Source organism: Pecten maximus, chromosome 9 (genome assembly GCF_902652985.1).
Source record: "Pecten maximus chromosome 9, xPecMax1.1, whole genome shotgun sequence".
NCBI classification, from domain to species: Eukaryota; Metazoa; Mollusca; class Bivalvia; order Pectinida; family Pectinidae; genus Pecten; species Pecten maximus.
In genome coordinates this window covers 4560928-4585842 of record NC_047023.1, presented here as the reverse complement: position 1 = coordinate 4585842, position 24915 = coordinate 4560928, and the positions used below count along the sequence as shown (strand labels likewise).

Here is a 24915-nt window from a genome sequence, read left to right as displayed (position 1 = left end):
GGAATCTGACTTTAAATGTACGAGTAGATCGTCACGTCTATCCAAGGTAACTAGTCCCAGGACACTCTAGTGTATCACAAGGCGATTGTTTTACAGTGGAAATCGCTCACGTGACAAGGTGTGTCGCTGTAAGTACATCACGGCAAAGTATGGCGTGCCGCGATAGAGGGTGATATGACAAGTCGTGTAACGTTAGAGGGTGATATGACAAGCCGTGTACCGTTAGAGGGTGATATGACAAGGCATGTACCGTTAGAGGGTGATATGACGATGCGTGTACCGTTAGAGGATGATATGACAAGGAGTGTACCGTTAGAGGGTGATATGACAAGGTGTGTACCGTTAGAGGGTGATATGACAAGGTGTTTATCGTAAGAGGGTGATATGACAAGGTGTTTACAGTTAGAGGGTGATATGACAAAGCGTGTACCGTTAGAGGGTGATATGACGATGCGTGTACCGTTAGAGGGTGGTATGACAAGCCGTGTAACGTAAGAGGGTGATATGACAATGTGTGTAACGTTAGAGGGTGATATGACAAGGAGTGTACCGTTAGAGGGTGATATGGAAAGGTGTGTACCGTTAGAGGGTGATATGACAAGCCGTGTACCGTTAGAGGGTGATATGACAAGGAGTGTACCGTTAGAGGGTGATATGACAATGTGTGTAACGTTAGAGGGTGATATGACAAGGAGTGTACCGTTAGAGGGTGATATGACAAGGAGTGTACCGTTAGAGGGTGATATGACAAGGAGTGTACCGTTAGAGGGTGATATGACAAGGAGTGTACCGTTAGAGGGTGATATGACAAGGAGTGTACCGTTAGAGGGTGATATGACAAGGTGTGTACCGTTAGAGGGTGATATGACAAGGTGTGTACCGTTAGAGGGTGATATGACAAGGAGTGTACCGTTAGAGGGTGATATGACAAGCCGTGTACCGTTAGAGGGTGGTATGACAAGGTGTGTACCGTTAGAGGGTGATATGACAAGCCGTGTACCGTTAGAGGGTGATATGACAAGGAGTGTACCGTTAGAGGGTGATATGACAAGCCGTGTACCGTTAGAGGGTGATATGACAAGGAGTGTACCGTTAGAGGGTGATATGACAAGGAGTGTACCGTTAGAGGGTGATATGACAAGGAGTGTACCGTTAGAGGGTGATATGACAAGGAGTGTACCGTTAGAGGGTGATATGACAAGCCGTGTACCGTTAGAGGGTGGTATGACAAGGAGTGTACCGTTAGAGGGTGATATGACAAGGAGTGTACCGTTAGAGGGTGATATGACAAGGAGTGTACCGTAGGGAGGGTGGTATGACAAGCCGTGTACCGTTAGAGGGTGATATGACAATGTGTGTACCGTTAGAGGGTGGTATGACAAGGAGTGTACCGTTAGAGGGTGATATGACAAGGTGTGTACCGTTAGAGGGTGATATGGAAAGGTGTGTACCGTTAGAGGGTGATATGACAAGGAGTGTACCTTTAGAGGGTGATATGGAAAGGTGTGTACCGTTAGAGGGTGGTATGACAAGGAGTGTACCGTTAGAGGGTGATATGACAAGGAGTGTACCGTTAGAGGGTGATATGACAAGGAGTGTACCGTTAGAGGGTGATATGACGATGCGTGTACCGTTAGAGGGTGGTATGACAAGCCGTGTACCGTTAGAGGGTGATATGGCAAGGCGTGTACCGTTAGAGGGTGATATGACAAGCCGTGTACCGTTAGAGGGTGATATGACAAGGAGTGTACCGTTAGAGGGTGATATGACAATACGTGTACCGTTAGAGGGTGGTATGACAAGGAGTGTACCGTTAGAGGGTGATATGACAAGGAGTGTACCGTTAGAGGGTGATATGACAAGCCGTGTACCGTTAGAGGGTGGTATGACAAGGAGTGTACCGTTAGAGGGTGATATGACAAGGAGTGTACCGTTAGAGGGTGATATGACAAGGAGTGTACCGTTAGAGGGTGATATGACAAGCCGTGTACCGTTAGAGGGTGATATGACGAGGAGTGTACCGTTAGAGGGTGATATGACAAGGAGTGTACCGTTAGAGGGTGATATGACAAGGAGTGTACCGTTAGAGGGTGATATGACAAGCCGTGTACCGTTAGAGGGTGGTATGACAAGGAGTGTACCGTTAGAGGGTGATATGACAAGGAGTGTACCGTTAGAGGGTGATATGACAAGGAGTGTACCGTAGGGAGGGTGGTATGACAAGCCGTGTACCGTTAGAGGGTGATATGACAATGTGTGTACCGTTAGAGGGTGATATGACAAGGCGTGTACCGTTAGAGGGTGATATGACAAGGAGTGTACCGTTAGAGGGTGATATGACAAGGTGTGTACCGTTAGAGGGTGATATGGAAAGGTGTGTACCGTTAGAGGGTGATATGACAAGGAGTGTACCTTTAGAGGGTGATATGGAAAGGTGTGTACCGTTAGAGGGTGATATGACAAGGTGTGTACCGTTAGAGGGTGATATGGAAAGGTGTGTACCGTTAGAGGGTGATATGACGATGCGTGTACCGTTAGAGGGTGATATGACAATGTGTGTACCGTTAGAGGGTGATATGACGAGGCGTGTACCGTTAGAGGGTGATATGACAATGTGTGTAACGTACGAGGGTGATATGACAAGCCGTGTGACGTTAGAGGGTGATATGATAAGGCGTGTGACGTTAGAGGGTGATATGATATGGCGTGTAACGTTAGAGGGTGATATGACAAGGCATGTACCGTTAGAGGGTGATATGACAAGGCGTGTATACCGTTAGAGGGTGATATGGAAAGGTGTGTACCGTTAGAGGGTGATATGGAAAGGTGTGTACCGTTAGAGGGTGATATGACAAAGCGTGTAACGTTAGAGGGTGATATGACAAAGCGTGTATACCGTTAGAGGGTGATATGGAAAGGTGTGTACCGTTAGAGGGTGATATGACAAAGCGTGTACCGTTAGAGGGTGATATGGAAAGGTGTGTACCGTTAGAGGGTTATATGACAAAGCGTGTAACGTTAGAGGGTGATATGGAAAGGTGTGTACCGTTAGAGGGTTATATGACAAAGCGTGTAACGTTAGAGGGTGATATGACAAGGAGTGTAACGTTAGAGGGTGATATGACAAGGAGTGTACCGTAAGAGGGTGATATGACAAGGCGTGTAACGTTAGAGTGTGATATGACAAGGCGTGTACCGTTAGAGTGTGATATGACAAGGTGTGTACCTATAGGGACGGAGAATCTGCATGGTGTCCCTAGTATCACTGACAAGTCCTAAAAGGACGGGGAATCTGTATGGTGTCCCTAGTATCACTGACAAGTCCTAGAGGGACGGAGAATCTGTATGTTGTCCCTAGTATCACTGACGAGTCCTAGAGGGACGGGAAATCTGTATCGCCCGATTCCTTTCATACAATCCTTTTTAAAATTTACGTTACATATACGATAATTTACGTTACATATACGATAATTTACGTTACATATACGATAATTTACGTTACATATACGATAATTTACATTATATTTACGATAATTTACGTTACATATACGATAATTTACATTATATTTACGATAATTTACGTTACATATACGATAATTTACGTTACATATACGATAATTTACATTATATTTACGATAATTTACGTTACATATACGATAATTTACGTTACATATACGGTAATTTACGTAATATTTACGATAATTTACGTTACATATACGATAATTTACGTTATATTTACGATAATTTACGTTACATATACGATAATTTACGTTATATTTACGATAATTTACGCTACATATACGATAATTTACATTATATATACGATAATTTACATTATATATACGATAATTTACATTATATTTACGGTAATTTACGTTACATGTACGATAATTTACGTTACATATACGATAATTTACATTATATATACGATAATTTACGTTACATATACGATAATTTACGTTATATTTACGATAATTTACGTTACATATACGATAATTTACGTTATATTTACGATAATTTACGTTACATATACGATAATTTACGTTACATATACGATAATTTACATTATATATACGATAATTTACGTTATATATACGATAATTTACGTTACATATACGATAATTTACGTTATATTTACGATAATTTACGTTACATATACGATAATTTACGTTACATATACGATAATTTACATTATATTTACGATAATTTACGTTACATATACGATAATTTACGTTACATATACGATAATTTACGTTACATATACGATAATTTACATTATATATACGATAATTTACGTTACATATACGATAATTTACATTATATTTACGATAATTTACGTTACATATACGATAATTTACGTTACATATACGATAATTTACATTATATATACGATAATTTACATTATATATACGATAATTTACGTTACATATACGATAATTTACGTTATATTTACGATAATTTACGCTACATATACGATAATTTACGTTACATATACGATAATTTACGTTACATATACGATAATTTACATTATATTTACGATAATTTACGTTACATATACGATAATTTACGTTACATATACGATAATTTACGTTACATATACGATAATTTACATTATATTTACGATAATTTACGTTACATATACGATAATTTACATTATATTTACGATAATTTACGTTACATATACGATAATTTACGTTACATATACGATAATTTACGTTACATATACGATAATTTACGTTACATTTACGATAATTTACGTTACATATACGATAATTTACGTTACATTTACGATAATTTACGTTACATATACGATAATTTACGTTACATATACGATAACTTACATTATATTTACGATAATTTACGTTACATATACGATAATTTACATTATATTTACGATAATTTACGTTACATATACGGGAATTTACGTTACATATACGGTATTTACGCTACATTTACTGTAATTTACGTTACATATACGGTAATTTTACTGTCCACCATGCATCTTCGACCACTTACAGTTGTAAGGCAGTATAATCTAAAACAGATTGTTGCATGAGATCATAATCCGATTCGACATATCTGAGGTATGTAACCCTAACATTACCCCGAGATTACCTTACAATAATGTAAAAAAGAAAATCTATTAGCGAATACATCTTTATGACGAAGTGACAGGAGTAGACGCGTTAATGACGTTTTGAATAGTACCAGGTATGCAATGACATCTTAGAAACACTCTCTGATATGTGTACATTTCACGGCCACCACCAACACATACAAATATACATGTCATACACACGCCTAGACGCAGCAGCATTGTCACAACCTGTGTGTGTGGTATACATGGCCCCGTCAATGAAAAGATCGAAGGAGGTACAGAATGAATAACTATGAACAGCATGATTGGTCCAAAGCTTGCTTCGATGAGTATGATTTCAATTAGTTGTCACTTATTAGACACAGGTCGTCCCAAACGCCACTACTACCACGAGGTAGCAGAGAGCTGGTCCCCCGAACGTTTCTACATTCTGCAGTGTAGGTTCAACCTGGTCGATACCAAAGCGTATCGCTCTCGCTGTATTCCTCTCTTCGCCTTGGATCGCCATCAGTCGTGGAATTATTGTTTTTAGCTTGTCTCACCTTCGGAATCTATCGAATACAACCGTGTTTTTTTTTCTTTTATAAAGTTTAAGCTGATTGCGTTCTCGCTGTTTTAGTCAATAGGTGGTGTTCATCGGGAAGGAGGGCTTGGTATTTGTGTAAATGGAAGGGGTGCAGAGGTGATGTTGGTGTCCGGGTATGTCAAAGTCGATGTCCTCTAGCAACTCCTTCAACAACTTACTGAAGAAAGAATGAAAAATCGCCATGACGTCACCGCAAAAGAAGAAAATGCGAGACAAAATCAAATCTTTATATTTTCATTTAAAAGTAGTTTATTGTGTGCTGATTCTTAATTTTATCGTGTATGGAGTTGGGGTGTGGCTATGTTACACCGCCCTAAAAGCCGGACAAACCTTTGTGCAGGCCCCATGTTCTGGCCAAACTACATCGACTTTAACGGATGATTTAGACAGTTTAAAGGATGTATATAGCCGAATTAGAAGGGGTTTCCCGGACGATTGGAGTAATAGCAATTCGAAGGGTACCAAGGTAAGTGTATCAAGTATCGATGTTGTTATTTTTATCGTCAATGTTTCGTTTCGTCTTTTGGAATCATTCCCATGGGATTTAGAAAGAAACATATTCCAAATCACATGGCTAATAGTGTCGCTGTTACCATATGTCGTCTTTGGAAAATAATTGCGCAAAAATTTTCATTTTTATCTGATTAAGGACTTGGACAAAAACGTTTCGTTTCTTTCTCTATAGAAACAGTAACAGAACCATCTTGCAATCATGACCCATTCTGAAACATTGACAGGTATTGACAGAATACAGTGCAGTCTGTTAATACCGTGATACTGTATATAGCAGGTTCTTGTAATGTATTTCAAGGTCCAAAGACACTAATTTTCGTAGGCACACCGAGGTCCCTCTTTCTCTTTACATTACGAAAAAGTGTCCTGTAGTTTAATAAACCTGGGTTCAGGGTGTAAACGACCAGTTCTTAACCGTTCCATCTCGGTTAACAGTCTCAAATGAACCATGATGGCGACAGAAGTCACTGTGTAAATTCAGACGGGAATGTCTGAACGGGGCCTTCCGCCATATTTACTCAATCTGTCTTCTCCGGAATAAAACATGACATCTACAATTTCCAATAAGACACTGGCAATAGACCGGATAAGCCTTTATAAACACGATATTATGATAAGAAAATGTACACTATTTTACTAAGGCAATCTTGAGGATTAACGGATTTGTCATGTGCCGTTTAAACATTTAAATGATCTTCTTTTTATCTATTTAAGAACATTCTTATATGGCGGTGACGATTCATGCATTACCAAGTCATGAAATATAACGTTATGCAATTTTCGTCCTGATTTTATATGACTATATAATCTCGAGTGTAAGAATGTTTTATATTTAGAATCGTGGAAACACTCTACAGGGTAATGAAGCTTTGACCTTTCCATTAATGAAAATTCATCAATGGTTGCCTCTATCGTAACGAGGCCGCTTCACGTTACTTATTTATGTGTAACACGGTGCGTACTCATTCCTCACTTACGTACTTCAACATCAGCAACCAGTAATCAACAGAAAGACACCGCAAAATCGAAAAATTATATTCGGTGTTGACACACTTTCATTTCAGAGAAAATTATGTCCATGTAGATCAATAAGGGTCATTTAGAAATGACTATTGTATAACCCGGAATATATATGTCATTAGCTTACTTCGAAATTTACAGAAGCTACTACACTGCTATAACAATATATGATGTAATTCTGAACTAAAGATGTAGTTATCTTGTCATAAAAGGTTTTTCTTTCGGGCATATGTCGGTTAATAGATTTGTTTCGGGATCATCGTTTTCTTTTAAAATTGGGGAATGAACTCTTCAAAAACCTATCACTGGATCAGACTATAACATCTTAAGTTTCACCAGAGGTCATGGCTATACTGTTTTAAACACATGTAGATATCTAACAAATTGCTTCCCTTCTTCTTATTTTAAGAGATCAAATGAGTCAAAACATATCTGTATTACACATAAAAACGTGATGCACAGATTTGCTGCGATATTTAACAGTCCAAGTGTTAAATTCAACATATTTAATTGCCCTGATGTATATCACAAATTATCAATTGTACTGTATGGACTAGTATTTCTCTTTGTCAGCAGATTTGGTGATTAACCTTAGGTAAATGTGTCGGCTGTCTCGGGGTAAAATGGATTGAAAATGTTGAAATTTTGAAATTTTAAAAACATATTTTAACATTTTTTCTGTCAACACACAAAACATCGGTCCCAGTTTGTTAGTGAAGTCGCAGTATGATATAATGGAAGTTCATTCTGACGAAAAGGATATACTGTTTTAATGACTCGATGTGGTACGATCTATGATATGTGATCTTCATCTTCCTCTGAAATCAGCCGTGATTGAGGTTTCTGACTATTACAAAGACATAAAAGACGTGTAAATTAAACCAAAGATTTCCTTAAGCATAGCCGAAAGCATAGTCAGGGTGTTAATGATTTGCCTCGTCGTTCTGTATAACTTGTACATGGTCATACTGTAATTCCCATTCAATTCAAATAAAACGTCTAAATGATAACGTATTTTGATTGTATGACTTCACTAATAAACAATACAGCAACAGTGTTCGTCTCGATGGCGTTTGCTATTCATTGGACCTACTCCTACTCCGACATTAATATCTTATGAAAGCCGAAGTTAACGAAACAACATATATTTTCCTCACGTCACCATTTTGATGAATAAACATAATTATACTGAACATTCATTTTGAACGCAGTATTCTACTACACGGTAATCGATACATAGTATTATTGACTGTAAAACGTTGATCCAAACCGACTTACATTACAGCCTGTTTAAACCTTCCGGGGTTACTAAACGCCCTCAATGTTAGAGCCGATAACGTCTTTATGTTGAGGAACTCTGCACTTAATATCAATGTTATCACGCATCCTGAAAACAAAGGAACAGGATTTGTGAGACTGCAGCAAACACTCAACTACAACTTGAAACAAAAACAATTTGTCTCGCATTTAAATTCATGATTCTTATTTGTCCGCCGGGTTTGTCTAGAATATGAAATTTTATGTAGTTCTAGCCCTATTTGCCGAAGGAGTCTCCTCTGTGTTAGGCTTCGATCATCGATACGTATACATGTTCATTGTACCAAGATCAAATTTATTTGCTATCAGATTATGGAGATGCGCCCCGGGTTGGAAATTAAATTTCTGAAACTCGCGAAGTGTAAAATTAATGTTAAAATGTCATATAAAAATATGAATATGAGATGAAGCAGTCGTTACATTTATGTACTTATGTAAAATTAATTCTGATTTCCTTACTGAATACTAAACGTCCTTTCTCGACGGAATTATCAATATTTTGAATAGGAGAGAATCATCCTTGTATGTACATGTATTAGTTTGATGCTTTCGTTTTCGCTTCTGAAATATGTTTATTATCTATATCCCGTATAAATAATTATTGTGGTATAATTTCTAAATAAATGGTTTCATTAGGAAATGGTCACTTTTTTGAAGGTGTCACCATTCCATTAATCAAGATAAATAGCACAGTGAACAAAGAACAATGTTCCAATGACGTGTATACTTTAAATCATAATATAATGCAAGGAAGAAAAACACTAAGAAAAACATGACAAGAAAAAAAGGTAAAAAAAAAAACAGAAAAGAAAAACAAATTATAGATTATAAAAAAAAGAAATAATAAAGAAAAATACAACAATTCATAACTGTTGTTACATATATATACTAATGTAGTGTACCACAAACTACAATAGTTGCACCAAAAGACGTCATCATCAACGAAATTAACGCAAAATAAGTTTCTAAAAACACTTTTGTAAATATTATGATGTAAGCTACAAAACGTCACTAATGAAAATGAAGAGAAAATCACAGAAATGGTCAACAAATCTATTTAAAGTACAGGACGGTTCGACTACGAATCTACATAAATTGATGAGACAGGATAGAAATCTGTTTTATCTTCATTTCATAGTCGATTTGACCACTTCATTCACACTCACAAAAAACCTACTAGTGTAGGAAGCAGATTATTACCCGGGACAGAAATCGATCATACATTTTCTTGATTGATTACTTGTATGTATGACTTTTGGACCAGGGGCTATCGTCTCCATAGACTTCTAGATAAAGTGATTCCCGTTTGGTCCCTATTAAGATCACGCTTCGGCTGTGATGGCATTTCTAGATAGATTTGGCATATTCACCAACTAGATTTAGCGTGCTTTCTTTTAATCAACCATAAGATTATCACATAGTATCCTTTCTACAGCAAATGCCGACTAAGCGTATTGCTGCATTTCTCTAGACATTCAATAAGATCTCTACATCGCACCCACAATCACTAATGCTAATTATCGATGCTAATTCGTCGACACAGGAGTGTCGGATTTAGCTATCAGTTGGTAGCTGAAATTAATCTATAGTATCAATAGTCCTACTAAGGCATTGCTATATTGTATCCCTATGGTGTTTTGCGATAAAATATTTTAGCCTTTTCAATACAAACTTATTAAGACAATATGATTTGTGTTGTAGTATCATTATAGTTATTTATTATGACAAACGAAACTATTGTTTTATTGTCTCGTTGTTGTGTATTCCTTCTATAAGCATTGTTCATTGTATCTAACGAGGTAAAGATATTGCAATTTATTACATTTTTACCAGTGAAATATCAAAAATTATTCATTCTATAAAAGTGATATCATATTTTTCACTAGTGAAAAATCTCTAGTGAAAAATATCACTTTTGTTGATTTGACCAATCAAATTAATGATTAGAAAATACCAAAATAATTGACCAATCAGAAAGCCCGACATATATGTCAGCACCTGGACAGGGGAAACTACTTTTTTTGTTTACAAATTATCGCTGTAGGCCTAGTTAGCATACGGGGTAGGTTTTTCGTTGATAAAAAATGTAATAAACAGAATATCTAACAGTGTCTTCAGTAATACCAAATATATTTCACTCGTGTGGCTAATATTTTGATATTTTTCACTCGTGCTGCGCACTCGTGAAAAATATCAAAATATTAGCCCCACTCGTGAAATATATTTGGTATTACTGAAGACACTATTAGATATCCTCTATTTAATCCAGATAATGTGATTAACTCTGAAGATGCCATATAATGACTGTATACTGTTTCTCGCAATGCTATATCAACCGACAATGATGTTGTACTATACCATGGCTAGAACACACCTGGGAAATGAAAACTACCAAATGCACAATAAATGCTTCATGACAAAATAGTTTCTACGCCACCATCAATTTCCATTGAGTTATGTGTAAATTAGTTATGTGGTTCTTAGAACCTCCATCCACCTGTTGACTTACAGTACATAAAGCATGTATCATTATCAATAAGATGCAGACCCATTTTACTGGAATATTTGATGAATAGGAAGATTTCTCATTTTCGGAAAAAAAAGTGCATTCTTGGTTGGTTACAGATAATAGCATTGTTATTTCCAGGAATTGTATTGTCTTTGACAAGGCTGTACGTGTTTTTCTTAAGGCAGGTGAAGGCATGTTAAAGCATATCAAAAAGGCATGTTAAAGCATATCAAAGGTGAATAACAAACTATTAACTGTAGCTGGTTTGAATGTGTTATGTGATTCTTTTTCTGTAGGCTATAGTCTTGAACTATAATATGGTGTGTTTTTATGAACTAAACTACTACACGACCATCCGATATGGGTGAACGGCCAAGGCCATGGTCTTAAACACCTCTCGGTGTGTCAATGAGCCGTGATATTACATTGCCTTTTCGTACGGGAGCCTTGTAGTGACCGGCACTATTGAAATGAACTTCTTATGGTATATATTTTATAAATCTCTTTACTTCAAGCCATCAAATTGCAATGTTTGTCTTGCTTATGTTAGGAGTCTTTACTTTAATGTCACAGCATGGTGCTGAATTGAAGTCTGGTTAGAGAATCAGACAATACTTGTTTTTTAATGGCTATTCGCTGGAGCGTCTTATTGAGCTGTACGCTTCCGATCTGCTTTTACACCTTCCACTCTCCTATTATAGCACATTAGTACGTAAGTACTACGTTCGGCCTAAATCTTGAAAGCACATACATCTATATAACATATACGTTAGGGTATAGTATTAGATCACTAGAGGTACAGCTGTGTATATATATATATGGTAGACATAAAACAGCAGGTGCTGAATTGGGTTAGAGAAGGAAATTGATAGACACACACAGTTTTGATGGGTAATGATTATACACAACAAGAATTGGATTATAAATGACTCAACTGGGTTATAGACTCGAGAAAACATATAAATACAAATCACGGGTATATTAGATACAAGTTTAATACTAGAATAAATTGTTTACGTAAAGAAAAAAATATTATTAGGTACCAAACGGCAAAACAACACCGATAAGGCCTAATAATTATAGGTAAAAATGGGTATTGAACGGAATAACTTCCAACAACAAAAATGTCGTGGGGCACTCAAGTTTACTGTTTAAACTTACAAATGTTGCTATGGTTAATAATTAATTATTGTACAAATCGACAGCGATAAGATAAGTCTTAATTTTACTAATGTAAGCATTTTCTAATATAATTTAAGGAAATGTTATTCGATTTGATATATATAAATAAGCAAAGACACATTGTTTCATAAGAATAGATAAACAAGATATATTTGAACTTCTGGAACATGAAAAATTGTAGTAGGTTATGTTGGCAGTTACTGTTGTAGCATACATGTGTGGCCATTTTTACATTGCAGTACAAATTGAGTAACACGAAATACGGGTTCTCAGCTTCCTCGACCAATATATATATTAGAATACATGCAGACACCCCGTCGTGAAACGTGTAATCATATCCGTACAGAGACAGAAGCACATCGTCCTCATGCAGGTCCGGCAGGCAGTATATCAATGACACAGATAAATATGTACGATCACATTTCCTGTCTGTTGGGACCCGTTACATCGTTTCCCTATTGTCTAGATTTCCCACCACGTCTTACTTACACAAACCCAATGCTGTCCCCTCGGGCTGTTTTTTTTTTTTTTTTAAATATATCCTTCCTTGCTACATAAACTCAAGTTGGATACATCACCCTCTTGTGGAATGCCAGAGAAAACGCTGAATGGTGCATTACACTTATGGCAGGGCGTAATAGGATTACCACCGGCTCTCGGTAAATTCACAGACACACGCTGCTGAATAAAAGATAACTTCGTTTAATTCCTTCGCATAAATTCAAACCTTTGTTCTCCATGTTAGCTTTTTAAAATGTGTTTTAGCAGAACTGTCTTCATAAAGGTGGAAATGATATCTAAGAAATTGAAAATATAATTTCAAGGTTTCAGAAACAAGTCGTGTGCATCTATGTCAGATGGGATCTGTTTATTTTAGAGGATGCATAATTATGTTCTGTTGCAGTGTGATTTTTATGAGGCAGTTGTTTTTTGTAAATTTGACACGTGAATAGATACAATAGGAATTTTAGTCAGATCAATACGGAATGATTAGCTTTGTTCGTACATTAAAACCTCTGGAACATCCTACTGACGCTGCCGACAACATCCGATGTTTTCCTGATAAAACTCAAAGAAAACATTCCATATTCCGGATATACGGCTTTCTTCCCATGTATAAACATGCATAAGATATAAAATATGGTATTGATATTTCCGTTAGCACAGTAAAGGTCATGAATTAGACCAAATTTGCGCATGCCTATCGATGAACGTATCATTTGTATCCAAGTTATCAAAGCTGTTTATAATGAAACATTGAATCACCTGGTTTTAAAATTGGATTTTCGAGCCTTGTAAAATTTGGTTCGGACGGAGAGTTTGCTGAGTACTGACAGTCTGATTAGTATCGAAGAATTAGATCTAATACTCTATCTTCTACAGACGAGCACTGATATTGGTTTTCGAATCCTTGAAGGTCACTTACTGTTGATACCGAATCGGCGTGCATTAGGTCGGTAGTTACAGATCATCTTCTTTCCTACTGCTCGCTAAGTAAATTTACTTTCCCTACATAGTTCCTGTCCCTAAAACATGCTATTGAGGTCGTTGGGAAGGATATTATTATTTTTCAGCGAAATGAATCAGAATTAGATTTGACACATTCTGATATTTCAGCCCACAACTAATGACACGAAGTTACAGAATTGCATATTCGGCTTCCTGTCGTGTAATTGTCTTATTTGAACTGCACTGTCCCTCAAGAGACCATTCACCATGCACATCGGGAGGAATGTTGTCTTCTCTTGCAACATACAGTGCATGTATATTTACTAGAAATCCAATGTGAAAAAGCATGTACACCATATGGTCTAGACAATGTATGATGGGTTTAAGACATGTAAGTGAGACAGACATATCTATGGATCATTTACAAACAGTAACCGGTGTTTTTAAACACCGTATTGTCTAGTTCTACAGAACACACCTTAAATGCTGTAATAAATATAGCAACGCAATTACAGTTGATCGTCATTCCAGACTCGTCACTGGAGCCAACATCATGGAAATATAAATGTTAACACAAGCAAGGAGATGTTCATGAAATTCGACATTAATAACAGGACAAAAGGCAATCATGTGTATTATGAACGCGTGCCACTATTCTTAAAAAATTAAACGTGGCATACAAGGTATATTGACTTCCATCCTTTCAACCAGTAGAACGTCAATCATGTGGTAAAACACATACATTTGTGATATGGACAACTGTTTTATGATAAGACCCATACATTTGTAAGATGGACAACAGTTTTTGTGTTAAGACACGTACATTTGTGATACGGACAACTGTTTCTGTGATAAGGCACGTACATTTGTGATACGGACAACTGTTTCTGTGGTAAGGCACGTGCATTTGTGATATGGACAACTGTTTTTGTGGTAAGACACGTACATTTGTGATACGGACAACTGTTTTTGTGGTAAGACATGTACATTTGAAATACGGACAACTGTTTTTGTGGTAAGACACGTATATTTGAAATACGGACAACTGTTTTTGTGGTAAGACACGTGCATTTGTGATATGGACAACTGTTTTTGTGGTAAGACACATACATTAGTGATACGGACAACTGTTTTTGTGGTAAGACACGTACATTTGAAATACGGACAACTGTTTCTGTGGGTAAGACACGTACATTTGTGATACGGACAACTGTTTCTGTGGTAAGGCACGTGCATTTGTGATGTGGACTACTGTTTTTGTGGTAAGGCACGTGCATTTGTGATGTGGACTACTGTTTTTGTGGTAAGGCACGTGCATTTGTGATGTGGACTACTGTTTTTGTGGTAAGACACGTACATGTGTGATATGTGATATGGCCAACTTCATCTGTGGTAAGACACGTAGTTATGTTATATGGACGACTTATTTTTTATAAGACACATATATATGATATTTGGTCAACTGTATCTGTTGTAAGACACATAGATATGATATTTGGACAAATTTATATGTAGTAAGACACGTACAAGTGTGATATTGACTTATATAACGTAGTATATGTCAATAGATACACTGGCTGAAGATAGATACCAGTGGTTATATACGTGCCATCTACACTATGTATATATATATATATACGCATAATGTACATATCCTCAAATGAAATCATAACTTTCTGTAACTTTAATGTTCAATTAATATATTGTAAATGGATGTATTCTAATAAATGCGCGAACATGACATAAAAGAGAATGTCATGCGTTAAATGATATAGCAATGACTGATGTATGTGTATGAATGATGCTCCAGGGAATGTTGTTTCTCTGCGAGCTGTGGTCTCCATATTGACATGGGTCTGTACTAGCTCCAATTACTTACGAGTACCTTTTCTTGTTCCTCAAAATCAATATCACCAACACCTTTAATGTGTGTGCATCAATGTAGAGCTTCCTAGAGATTCCGAAGTGACGACACCGTTTAGAGTTTAGGAGAGAGATCTTAATATGTGTCTGCGAAGGTTCCCTCCACACTGGTCATATATCGCACGGCGCGGCATGGTTACCAACTCCTGGTGATGTTTGAGTATTATGAGGTTCCTACCATAATAACCCGAGTAAATGTGCATATGTCTGGTTCGTCTGTTGTTACAATGTAGCCATTTATTACTGACGTGTAGATTCAGCAAAACCCGTGTTTGAGACACGTTCTACAGCTTAGATAACTAACAATCACTTAAGAAAGCAATATTGAGACATTTCCCGTCAATTTGATAACTCTTTTGAATGAGTTATAATCAGTTGTTTTTTTAAACTAGGGCGTTTGTTTCTACACTGTGTCGGTAAATGTTTCTGTCCGAATAAATTCGCTTCGAATAAAGAATCAAAATAACCGCAACAACTTCCCTCTCCCTTCCTCCTTCATTTTCCACCACCACCACCATCACTTAAAACAAAATGATAATATTCAGAAAATGTCTCAATAGCCAAAGGTAAGCCTTCTTTAATGTAAGGTAAGGATACGTTTTGACCTTGACCGTATAAGTTGGTGTGTCTTTAACTCTTTAGCGTTCGACATGTCAGTTGTCTAATCTAGACAGAGTCAGAGTTAAAACATTTTAATAGTTACACTTATACAGCACTTGTCTAATACTCTCCACGTACTAACAATATGTGTTATACATAATGTATAATACTTAGGTTCAGACAAAGGTAGTTCGGTTCCATGCTAAGGTTTTTAATTAGTTTTAAATGTCAATATCGACAACGTAAACATTATTGCCCATCATACATGAATGTCTTTTTACGTCAAGTTAATTTTCTGTAAGAGTGCAAAGATAATGAAAAAAGTAAAGTACATTGGTGAACGTTTCGTAAGCTATGATCTATATGATTATATAGCATTACCTACATCCTCAACTATCTGTTGCATAGCAACTCAAGAATTGATAAATTCTATTTACACTAAAAAAAGTCTTTCGCATGAGCATTACACGACGTTTATGATAAAGTCTAACAAAATCTTTGGCTTGTTTTTTACTTATATATATGGAATAAATCATTTATAAGACGAATAGGAAAACCCTTATTTCTAAAACGACATGTTCATGTATAGATGAATACGTATTTGAGCCGAATTGAACTATCCTAATCTTATTGGTCTTCGCTGTATAAACGGTTTCTTTTATCATAGCAATATATTTCGTTTTACAAACATACCTTTATACTTCTTTTAAATCTTATTAGTTGGAAGTCGAGTCACTACCATACAGAAGGGAATTTAAACAGCTCAAAGTACTTGGAAATTATAGACAAAGACACCTTTCTGCATAAATAGTATGCTATGATAGTAAGATGAAGGTTACACATGTGTTAAATATAAGTGACCAGTGTTTCTCGTTGCTGTTACGAGAGTACGGAGCTTTCTAGCCCATGAACCAACATGACAGAAGTCTTCAGGATTGTCTCAGACAAGACACGATTAGTTTTCATTAGTGTTCACTGCCGTTAGGTTTCCGACTGATAACTACAATGCGGAGCGCTCCCGGTCAAAGTGCAATATATTTACCGTGTCATTAGGAAACGAACCATATTAATTACGCAATTCCCTCTTAATTACACACATAGTTCGTCCAATGACGGAAGGCTTGTTTACTGGGCCTCAATAGGGGAGTCCAAAATGGCATTACTATTGATGAACTTGCTGAATTGGTATGACCTTTGAAAAATGCAATACCATATTTTGAAGAAAAAAAATCCATCCTTTTTGGGACGAATGCCATTGAGATGATTCTTGAAGAGTGTTTGAGATTGACGCAGACTTAAATGGTTGCTTTCTGAATTGCTTCACACTACATTTTGAAGATTATTAGGAACGTGGATCCATAGAAAAATGGAATATTGATGTATATTACCGCAAAGAACATGCCTTTGATGTGGACTGTTGAGAAACAAAACAAGAGAATTTCCCAAAAATATGGGTTTAGTGATAGAAACAATATTAAAACCGAATTAAACTGTGCCATACAGCTAACTGACGTTTTACATCAGAGTTGACAGATAGGTGTAGAAACTAAGCTGGTACTGTTGATGGTATTCGAGCAATTCGGATGGGTACAGTTTACATGACATAGCTATTGCTATGCCGCTGACGTATCCAAGTGTCCACGAAGTCCTTTAATCAGCAGTAATGGAATAAAGCTAATAAAAAGTTTTCACAAGTGCGGGTTTTCTTTTTGTTACTTTATTTTGAATACCTTTTCTAGCATAACTTGGCGTACATATTCCATCCGTGTATTATTCATATTGAAGAACTGTTGTAAGTTTGGCATCGATCTTAATATCTTTGTTTATTTGGACAGGAAGCGTCACATAAATAGCTTATGTTATCAATATCAATTATCCCTACACTTAGGTCCGGATCAATATGACGACTGTTCTATGCCTTTCCCTAGGGTTTTCCATGGTGACAGTTGAAATAGGTACCATGCGACTACAAGGCAAAACTGTTTATACATCACCAAGAGGCAAAATTGCTTTTATATTATTCCTCCAAGTGAAATAATCAATTTGATAAAACGTTTTACCATCGATGCTTATGGAATCACCGTTTATGACTGACCAATCAGAAAGGTACTATCTATTCACTGCATTGAGATCTTCAATTGTTTTTATTCATATGCAAATGAAGGAAATGTAGAAAAAGTGGATATTATTCTGCCCCTTTGGGCAGTTATTTGTTATCGAATGTACTTCTAGTGACAGATTTGATAAATTTACCAGGTGAAAACAGAAACCAATCAAATCAAAATGACATTGTCTGGTTTTTAAGTCAAACTTCTAGGAATATGACTTCAAAGAGAGAGAGGTCGCGACAGCTCAGTCCGTTAAATCACTGGCCAAGTAACCTCAGGTGAAGATCCGAGGTGAGTGGTTCGACGCTTCTCGGGAAGCTGAGAAACCGACTGGTCAGTGCTGTCGTGTTTGCGTCCTTGGGCAAGACATTTTACCCTAATTGCTCTTGATGGCATGCGATAAGTCTTCCGTATATTGTTCAGTGAGGTTATCATCATATGCCACAAAGAGACCCCGCCCCAAAATGACCCTGGCTGTTCACAGGGTGATAAACCCAACAAACAAACAAACAATAAAATATTCTGCTAATTGTTCCCGCGCCTTTTTGACGATTTGATTGATCCAATGAAATTAGTTTAAAGCCGAATGGTCTTTCGTTGGATACCAGATATAGTTATTTCGTAAGACAGAATATAACCACACGACATGGAATTTTCAAAAGTTTCAAAAAGGTTACAATGTGTAATTGATTACCATATAAATGTATAACAATCCTTTTAATAACCAATCAGAGAGGAATTCTTCATTATATATTTTTCTACAAGATCTGCATATTTTAGTTTAGAACGTACATCATGTTTATATAGAAGTAGTCCTCTTGTGTGTGGTTTATACATTATCAAACCTTTTGACACTGCACAAGTATACTAATATACAAACAAAGCTTAACGACAAACTCTAGCGCGTTCACTGCCCCTTGTTGCTCTTCAAGAAAGTTTATCTTTGAAGGAAAAACTTGATTACGTCACAAATAACGTGACGTCATAATGTACATTCGTTATATATATGCTGATAACTGTTCTTGCCGCACTGCTTATTCTGAAACATAAGCTCTTTATTACCATATCAAATTATCCTTCTGCAGTAGTACGAAATGGGCAGTGATCAATAGGTATCACATAAATTTTAACTCAGAAAATATCATATATAATCTGACAAGGTCATTTACATTCACATACAATAGTAGAATATGAATTCAGACGAGTCGATGGATGACATCTCCACGGAAGTTCCAACGTATCCTGACAATTGACAGTGACAGCGACTAGACTGTTACCGAACCTGTTCATCCATTAAACAACAAACCCGTCTAACATTATGGAACTCGATATTTCCCTGTTCTACCATTTCGATGGCATGAATCTAGAGATACGTCGCGGATTTAGATTCTTTCTTATACGTGATACTACAACTATTGTGTCTAAACTCTATTGTCTTTGTTTTCAACATCAGAACTTAGATATCATTATATACCCTCTGCTATATAGAATTATTATATTGTACTGCTTTGATGAAAACATATTTTTATTTGTCCGAATCAAGATTTTGAGCTCTCTCCATAGCCCCATCAACATTTTAAGCCCTTCGAATCACTGAGAAGTCTATAAGAAAAAAAAACAGACAAAACAGCTGTATGGTGCAGTTTATTTCATGATCCTTTTCTGGTTCTACTGTGTCTAAGTCTTGGTTTTGAAATATTCTAATCTCTTGCGTGTCTTTCTACAATCCTTCCATCGTAAACCGATGTTAACATCTTTGTAATTAGTCAAGATCTGATAAGGAGAAATATATAACGTGATTTCTAAAAATCACATCAGTAAGCGATGACGAAAATTTAAAAACAACATAATGTTATATGATTTCTTGTGAAGAACTCAAACACATTTTACTTGTACGGATGCTTTGAATTCATTTTACAGCAATGACGACGCATTCATGGAAATACAAGCTATATCATGTATCTAGAATATTTTTGATAATTAACTGGAAACTCATTGCATAACCTCATTGTATTACATCACAAATAATGAGTCAATTACAGTGTAGCGGTTCTGTGCTCAGCGTTTGCCCCCGTGTTGAATCGACCATGCTGAAGACTCTGATTCTGTTACAAGTGTATGTGTTATTGCGGAAACACAACCTGTGCTAAAAATCAAATATTAACGCTAATCACGTGATCAGTTATCGTGTAATGTAGAATTAAACCTTCATTGCTAACCTTTTATGGACAGCTTACTTCATGTATGGGCGGTGATGATGTTTTAATGTCACACATCAAGCCAATTTATCGTTCGTAATGTTTTTGTGCATGCATGTAAGTTGTTCATTAAACGGTATGACCAATCACCTAAATTAACTTCAATTGTGGCTCTAACGCCAAAACACATTTATGTTACTCCCAAGATATATATATAAATTTTGATTCATAATGATATGATTTATATTTTGATTTATGATATACTTGATAAGTTCCTGGTTAGAGGCGTCCAATTATCCAAAACAGTACCAGAATGATCAACGTGACTAAAGAGAATCACAGAAATAATCCATATCTTATTATTATAAACGGGACGTGTTCATGCTATTATAACAATATATTCAATATTTTATCACGATTTCAATTTGTATCAGGTCGGGGAAAATGATTCCTTGATATTTAATTGTGTTGTTATGTTGCTTTCAGTATAAACTCCAAAGTCTGAATTTATTGTGACAATCGGAAATCGACCGTCTTTGACACTATGACGTTCGATAGACATAAGCACCTTTGAAAAATATGTCGTGAGCGGTGATGATGACGTCATGATTGACATAATCTTACATAAAAGTAATCCATGCGTGTGGTGCAGGTTTGATGGTACTTTGAGTTTTCTGTTATTTCGAAAGTCCATCCTCTCCCAAATATGCCTTTTACCGAAAATTTAGAAAACTAAGAAATGGGTAGAAATCAGTTGCTTACTCCCTACTAAAAACGGTTGTATCCCTCCTGATGTTTGTCAGAGAGATTGGATGATAAACTCATATGGCCCAGTCGTTTTTCCTCTAGTCGTGAACATATTGAAAATAATCTATATCCATGATATGCCTTACTGCATTATATTCTTATACTCGATAGTTTTAACATTTCTAAAACGTGATAGTGAAACCACGGATATTGCTGTGTCGGTGTTTAAGGAATTAGTTTGCCAAAAAAGTAACATCCCTTTCTATAAGTGTACGATTATTTAGCTTCCAAAGCATATGTACATCGGACAAATGACTGAAACTTGTTTTAAAAAAAGAACAATAAAAAAATCAACTTATTGACGTTTTAGATATACATCGTGACATAATGTCTATTCAACCCTTTACAGAAACCCTTAACGACTCTCGATTAAGGTCACGCGAGAGCTGAAACATGCTATTCCGCCAGTACAGGGTCCTTTTGACTGCAACACTATGGATATATTGTTACATATGTATACATATATACGTACAGGACAATAATTTGATTGACACGGCGTTTGGTTACACTACTAATGGGTTGTATTCCCTACTCTGATTGTTGAATACATATACCTACTGCTACATCTCTACATACAACTCGCTGTTAGTCGATAGGAAATCGAGAACGTGTCGCTTTAATGGTCCTTCTATCTTACAAACGCTTCTGAACATGTCCACTTAAAATCAGCACTCTAACAATAGAACGAAAGTGGGTGCCATCAAAAGTGTCAAACATTTCAGAGTCGCTATGACTTCCAAGTGAATGTCCACGCCTCTACTGTACTTGTTGATTCAGCTATATTTTGTTTTTCTTTTTGAATAAGTGAAACACATTAAGTAGCGTTTTTGGAATGCAATACAAACAGTTTGGCGAATTCTATCTGATTTGTTATATTTTGTTTTTGTGTTAGGGTTTGTGTGCATGTCAAAATTGATATACATTGTTATCAAACTGTGTGACAGAGAATTGAATGACGCATAGGTTTGCCATTACAAACAACAACTTCCATTTAAGTGCATGAATTACATTTTGTATATACCATTGTAATAACGGACTGTGTCGTTCGACCCGCCTTTACAGCCATAAGAGAGAAAATGATGTTTTGTCGTTAATGGATTCACTGTACATGTCAATAGTCATGTCATAAATTTATCCAATAGAAACTTTTCATCAGATCAAAAGAGGCAAAATTCATGAAATTTGGATTTTCGAGTTTTGACGCATGTTGGACTTTTATCGATCCATTGCTAGATTGCTGAACAGTTTTTGTAATTCCGGTTAAACAGTTGATGAATCCGGTGTTTTAAGGGGCGTGTCCGCTTTTCGGTGCACGTGATATAACAGTTGATGAAAACGAGGCTATTGTCGGTTATCACATAAAAATAAAATATTACAGGTTGGAAGATTTTTGAAGAATCTACACGAATATTTACAGTTATTATAGCATGATTTTTGATAAATGTCCGGAGTCTTTTGAATTGATATGGCTTATGGCTTTCCAGGCTCAAAGCGGTATAATTCTCTCCTATGCCTTTCTATTCCTTTAAAATCGTGAAATGATCAACTCGAGTGCGATATGACATGTCTATAATTCTTTATATGTCAAACCCGAGAGTATATTCTAACAGAGAAGAAAGCGATGCGATCTTTCTTCACACGCGTCAAAGTGGTTAACACATTCGGTAAGGTACACATGAGGTAGAGTTTGTGCTACTGAGGACACTTGCATCGATCTGGTGTAACATCTGAAAATTTTAACAAATCGGAATCCAAAAACAGCCATATGTCCTGTACTCACTCTATTTAATCTCATTTAGTGTCTTTCTCTAGGACCTTCGAAAGACCCACTGTTACCACGTGACAAGTATGCGTCCAATGTCATAGGTTCATGACGTGCTATTTCCTTGGGCGATCTTTTGTAATGACCTGTACATTGAACCGTGTTTGTCCTTAGTTAAGGACTTAACCTAATAATATTTCAAACAAAGGGATTTCTTTATAGGTGCGATGCACTTCACCTTTCAGAGGCCGGGTGTACCAAATGAGTCGGTATTCATCTTCGAGTTCGACAGTGCAGACTCTTTCTGAACTGTCAGTATCAATCATATTCCTAACTGGAATCATCCCGTCAAATTCACCTTAATAATTTCGTTTTAATCATGTGCTGCATTGCAGTTTGTCTTAGTTGGAGGAATGATTGATGTTATTGTTTAAACGTCTATTTGTTTGCTGTTTCTGAAACCAATGTATCATCCTGGAACTAACGTCCACGCGAAAAACTTGATCTATGGCATTTTGTCTTAATGTGACTGTACTTTTCATCCGAGGACCACCAAAGATAGAATTTCGACAAAATTTAGTTACGTGGTTGTTTTAATCGTAAACAACGACATGGCACTGGGATATGGAGTCGAGTTGAGTTCGCATGGGCATAAAACAATAGATAGGTTTCGGCGTCCACGTCCAATTTCGTATACCAGTAGCATTACCCTAACCTACAATAGCCTCTGCGTCTGTCACGCAAACTAGTGTCATTGTCCGAAGATATACCTAGTGTCAATTCTCCCCACATGAAGTAAATAATGTGCACTTACATTTGAGAGAACACGCTAGGGCTGCAGAAATTGATATAGATGGCAATGTTTTGTTGGTCGATTTGTCCCTCGCTTCCACCTCGTACTCCGCGGGCGAACAACGTCAGACGGCAGGTTCAAGCCGACCCGACCCGTCGCAATTATCTTCCAAACAACAACTCACTACGGATAGATCGACCACACGTTTGTGACAGTGCAATTAATTCCTTATATAATACCAAGATTGTCGGACTGTTATAGAAACCATATATATATATATATATCTGTAATGGTGGCCTGTCTTTATTACATCCGCTGATTGTGTACTGTTACAATATAAACATAGTTCAAGGCATCTGATATATTTTAAATATGCAATTTTTTTAACCCATGCGGTCCACGAGATATAAGGAATTGGTAACCAGTGTGGAAAGCTCTGGTTGATGATAGTTCCAGACTGGTAACCAGTAGCGTTAGTCCTAGGTGTTGACTGGTCCGGGCTGGTTACCAGTAGGGTAAGTCCTGAGTTATGACTGGTCCAGACTGGTAACCAGTAGGGTTAGTCCTGGGTGTTGACTTGGCCTGACTGGTGACCAGTAGGGTTAGTCCTGGGTGGTAACTGGTCCTGACTGGTAACCAGTAGGGTTAGTCCTGAGTGATGACTGATCCGGACTGGTTACCAGTAGGGTTAGTCCTGGGTGTGGACTGATCCGGACTGGTAACCAGTAGGGTTAGTTCTGGGTGATGACTGATCCAGACAGGTAACCAGTAGGGTTAGTCCTGGGTGATGACTGCTCCAGACTGGTAACCAGTAGGGTTAGTCCTGGGTGTTCACTTGGCCTGACTGGTAATCAGTAGGGTTAGTCCTGGGTGGTGACTGGTCCAGACTGGTAACCAGTAGGGTTAGTCCTGGGTGGTGACAGATCCAGACTGGTAACCAGTAGGGTTAGTCCTGGGTGATGACTGATCCGGACTGGTAACCAGTAGGGTTAGTCCTGGGTGTTGACTGGGCCTGTCTGGTAACTAGTAGGGTTAGTCCTGGGTGATGAC

The 24915-nt window shown here is 36.9% G+C and overlaps 3 protein-coding genes across 3 annotated transcripts; all 3 read left to right on the top strand.

The window, feature by feature from the left end:
- Positions 1 to 534: 534 nt before the first annotated feature.
- LOC117334832 lies at positions 535 to 1305 on the top strand. Its single transcript, XM_033894649.1, has one exon. The coding sequence runs from the start codon at positions 535 to 537 to the stop codon at positions 1303 to 1305; it is 771 nt and encodes a 256-aa protein (XP_033750540.1).
- A 46-nt stretch (positions 1306 to 1351) lies between these two features.
- LOC117334831 lies at positions 1352 to 2206 on the top strand. Its single transcript, XM_033894648.1, has one exon. It carries the CDS (start codon positions 1352 to 1354, stop codon positions 2204 to 2206), a length of 855 nt encoding a protein of 284 aa, XP_033750539.1.
- A 46-nt stretch (positions 2207 to 2252) lies between these two features.
- LOC117334829 lies at positions 2253 to 2780 on the top strand. Its single transcript, XM_033894646.1, has one exon. The coding sequence runs from the start codon at positions 2253 to 2255 to the stop codon at positions 2778 to 2780; it is 528 nt and encodes a 175-aa protein (XP_033750537.1).
- The last annotated feature ends 22135 nt before the right edge of the window (positions 2781 to 24915 follow it).

What these genes read in the sequence shown, in the direction of transcription:
- LOC117334831 (XM_033894648.1), top strand. Translation starts at nt 1,352, where the DNA reads ATGTGTGTACCGTTAGAGGGTGGTATGACAAGGAGTGTACCGTTAGAG.
- LOC117334832 (XM_033894649.1), top strand. Translation starts at nt 535, where the DNA reads ATGACAAGGAGTGTACCGTTAGAGGGTGATATGGAAAGGTGTGTACCG.
- LOC117334829 (XM_033894646.1), top strand. Translation starts at nt 2,253, where the DNA reads ATGTGTGTACCGTTAGAGGGTGATATGACAAGGCGTGTACCGTTAGAG.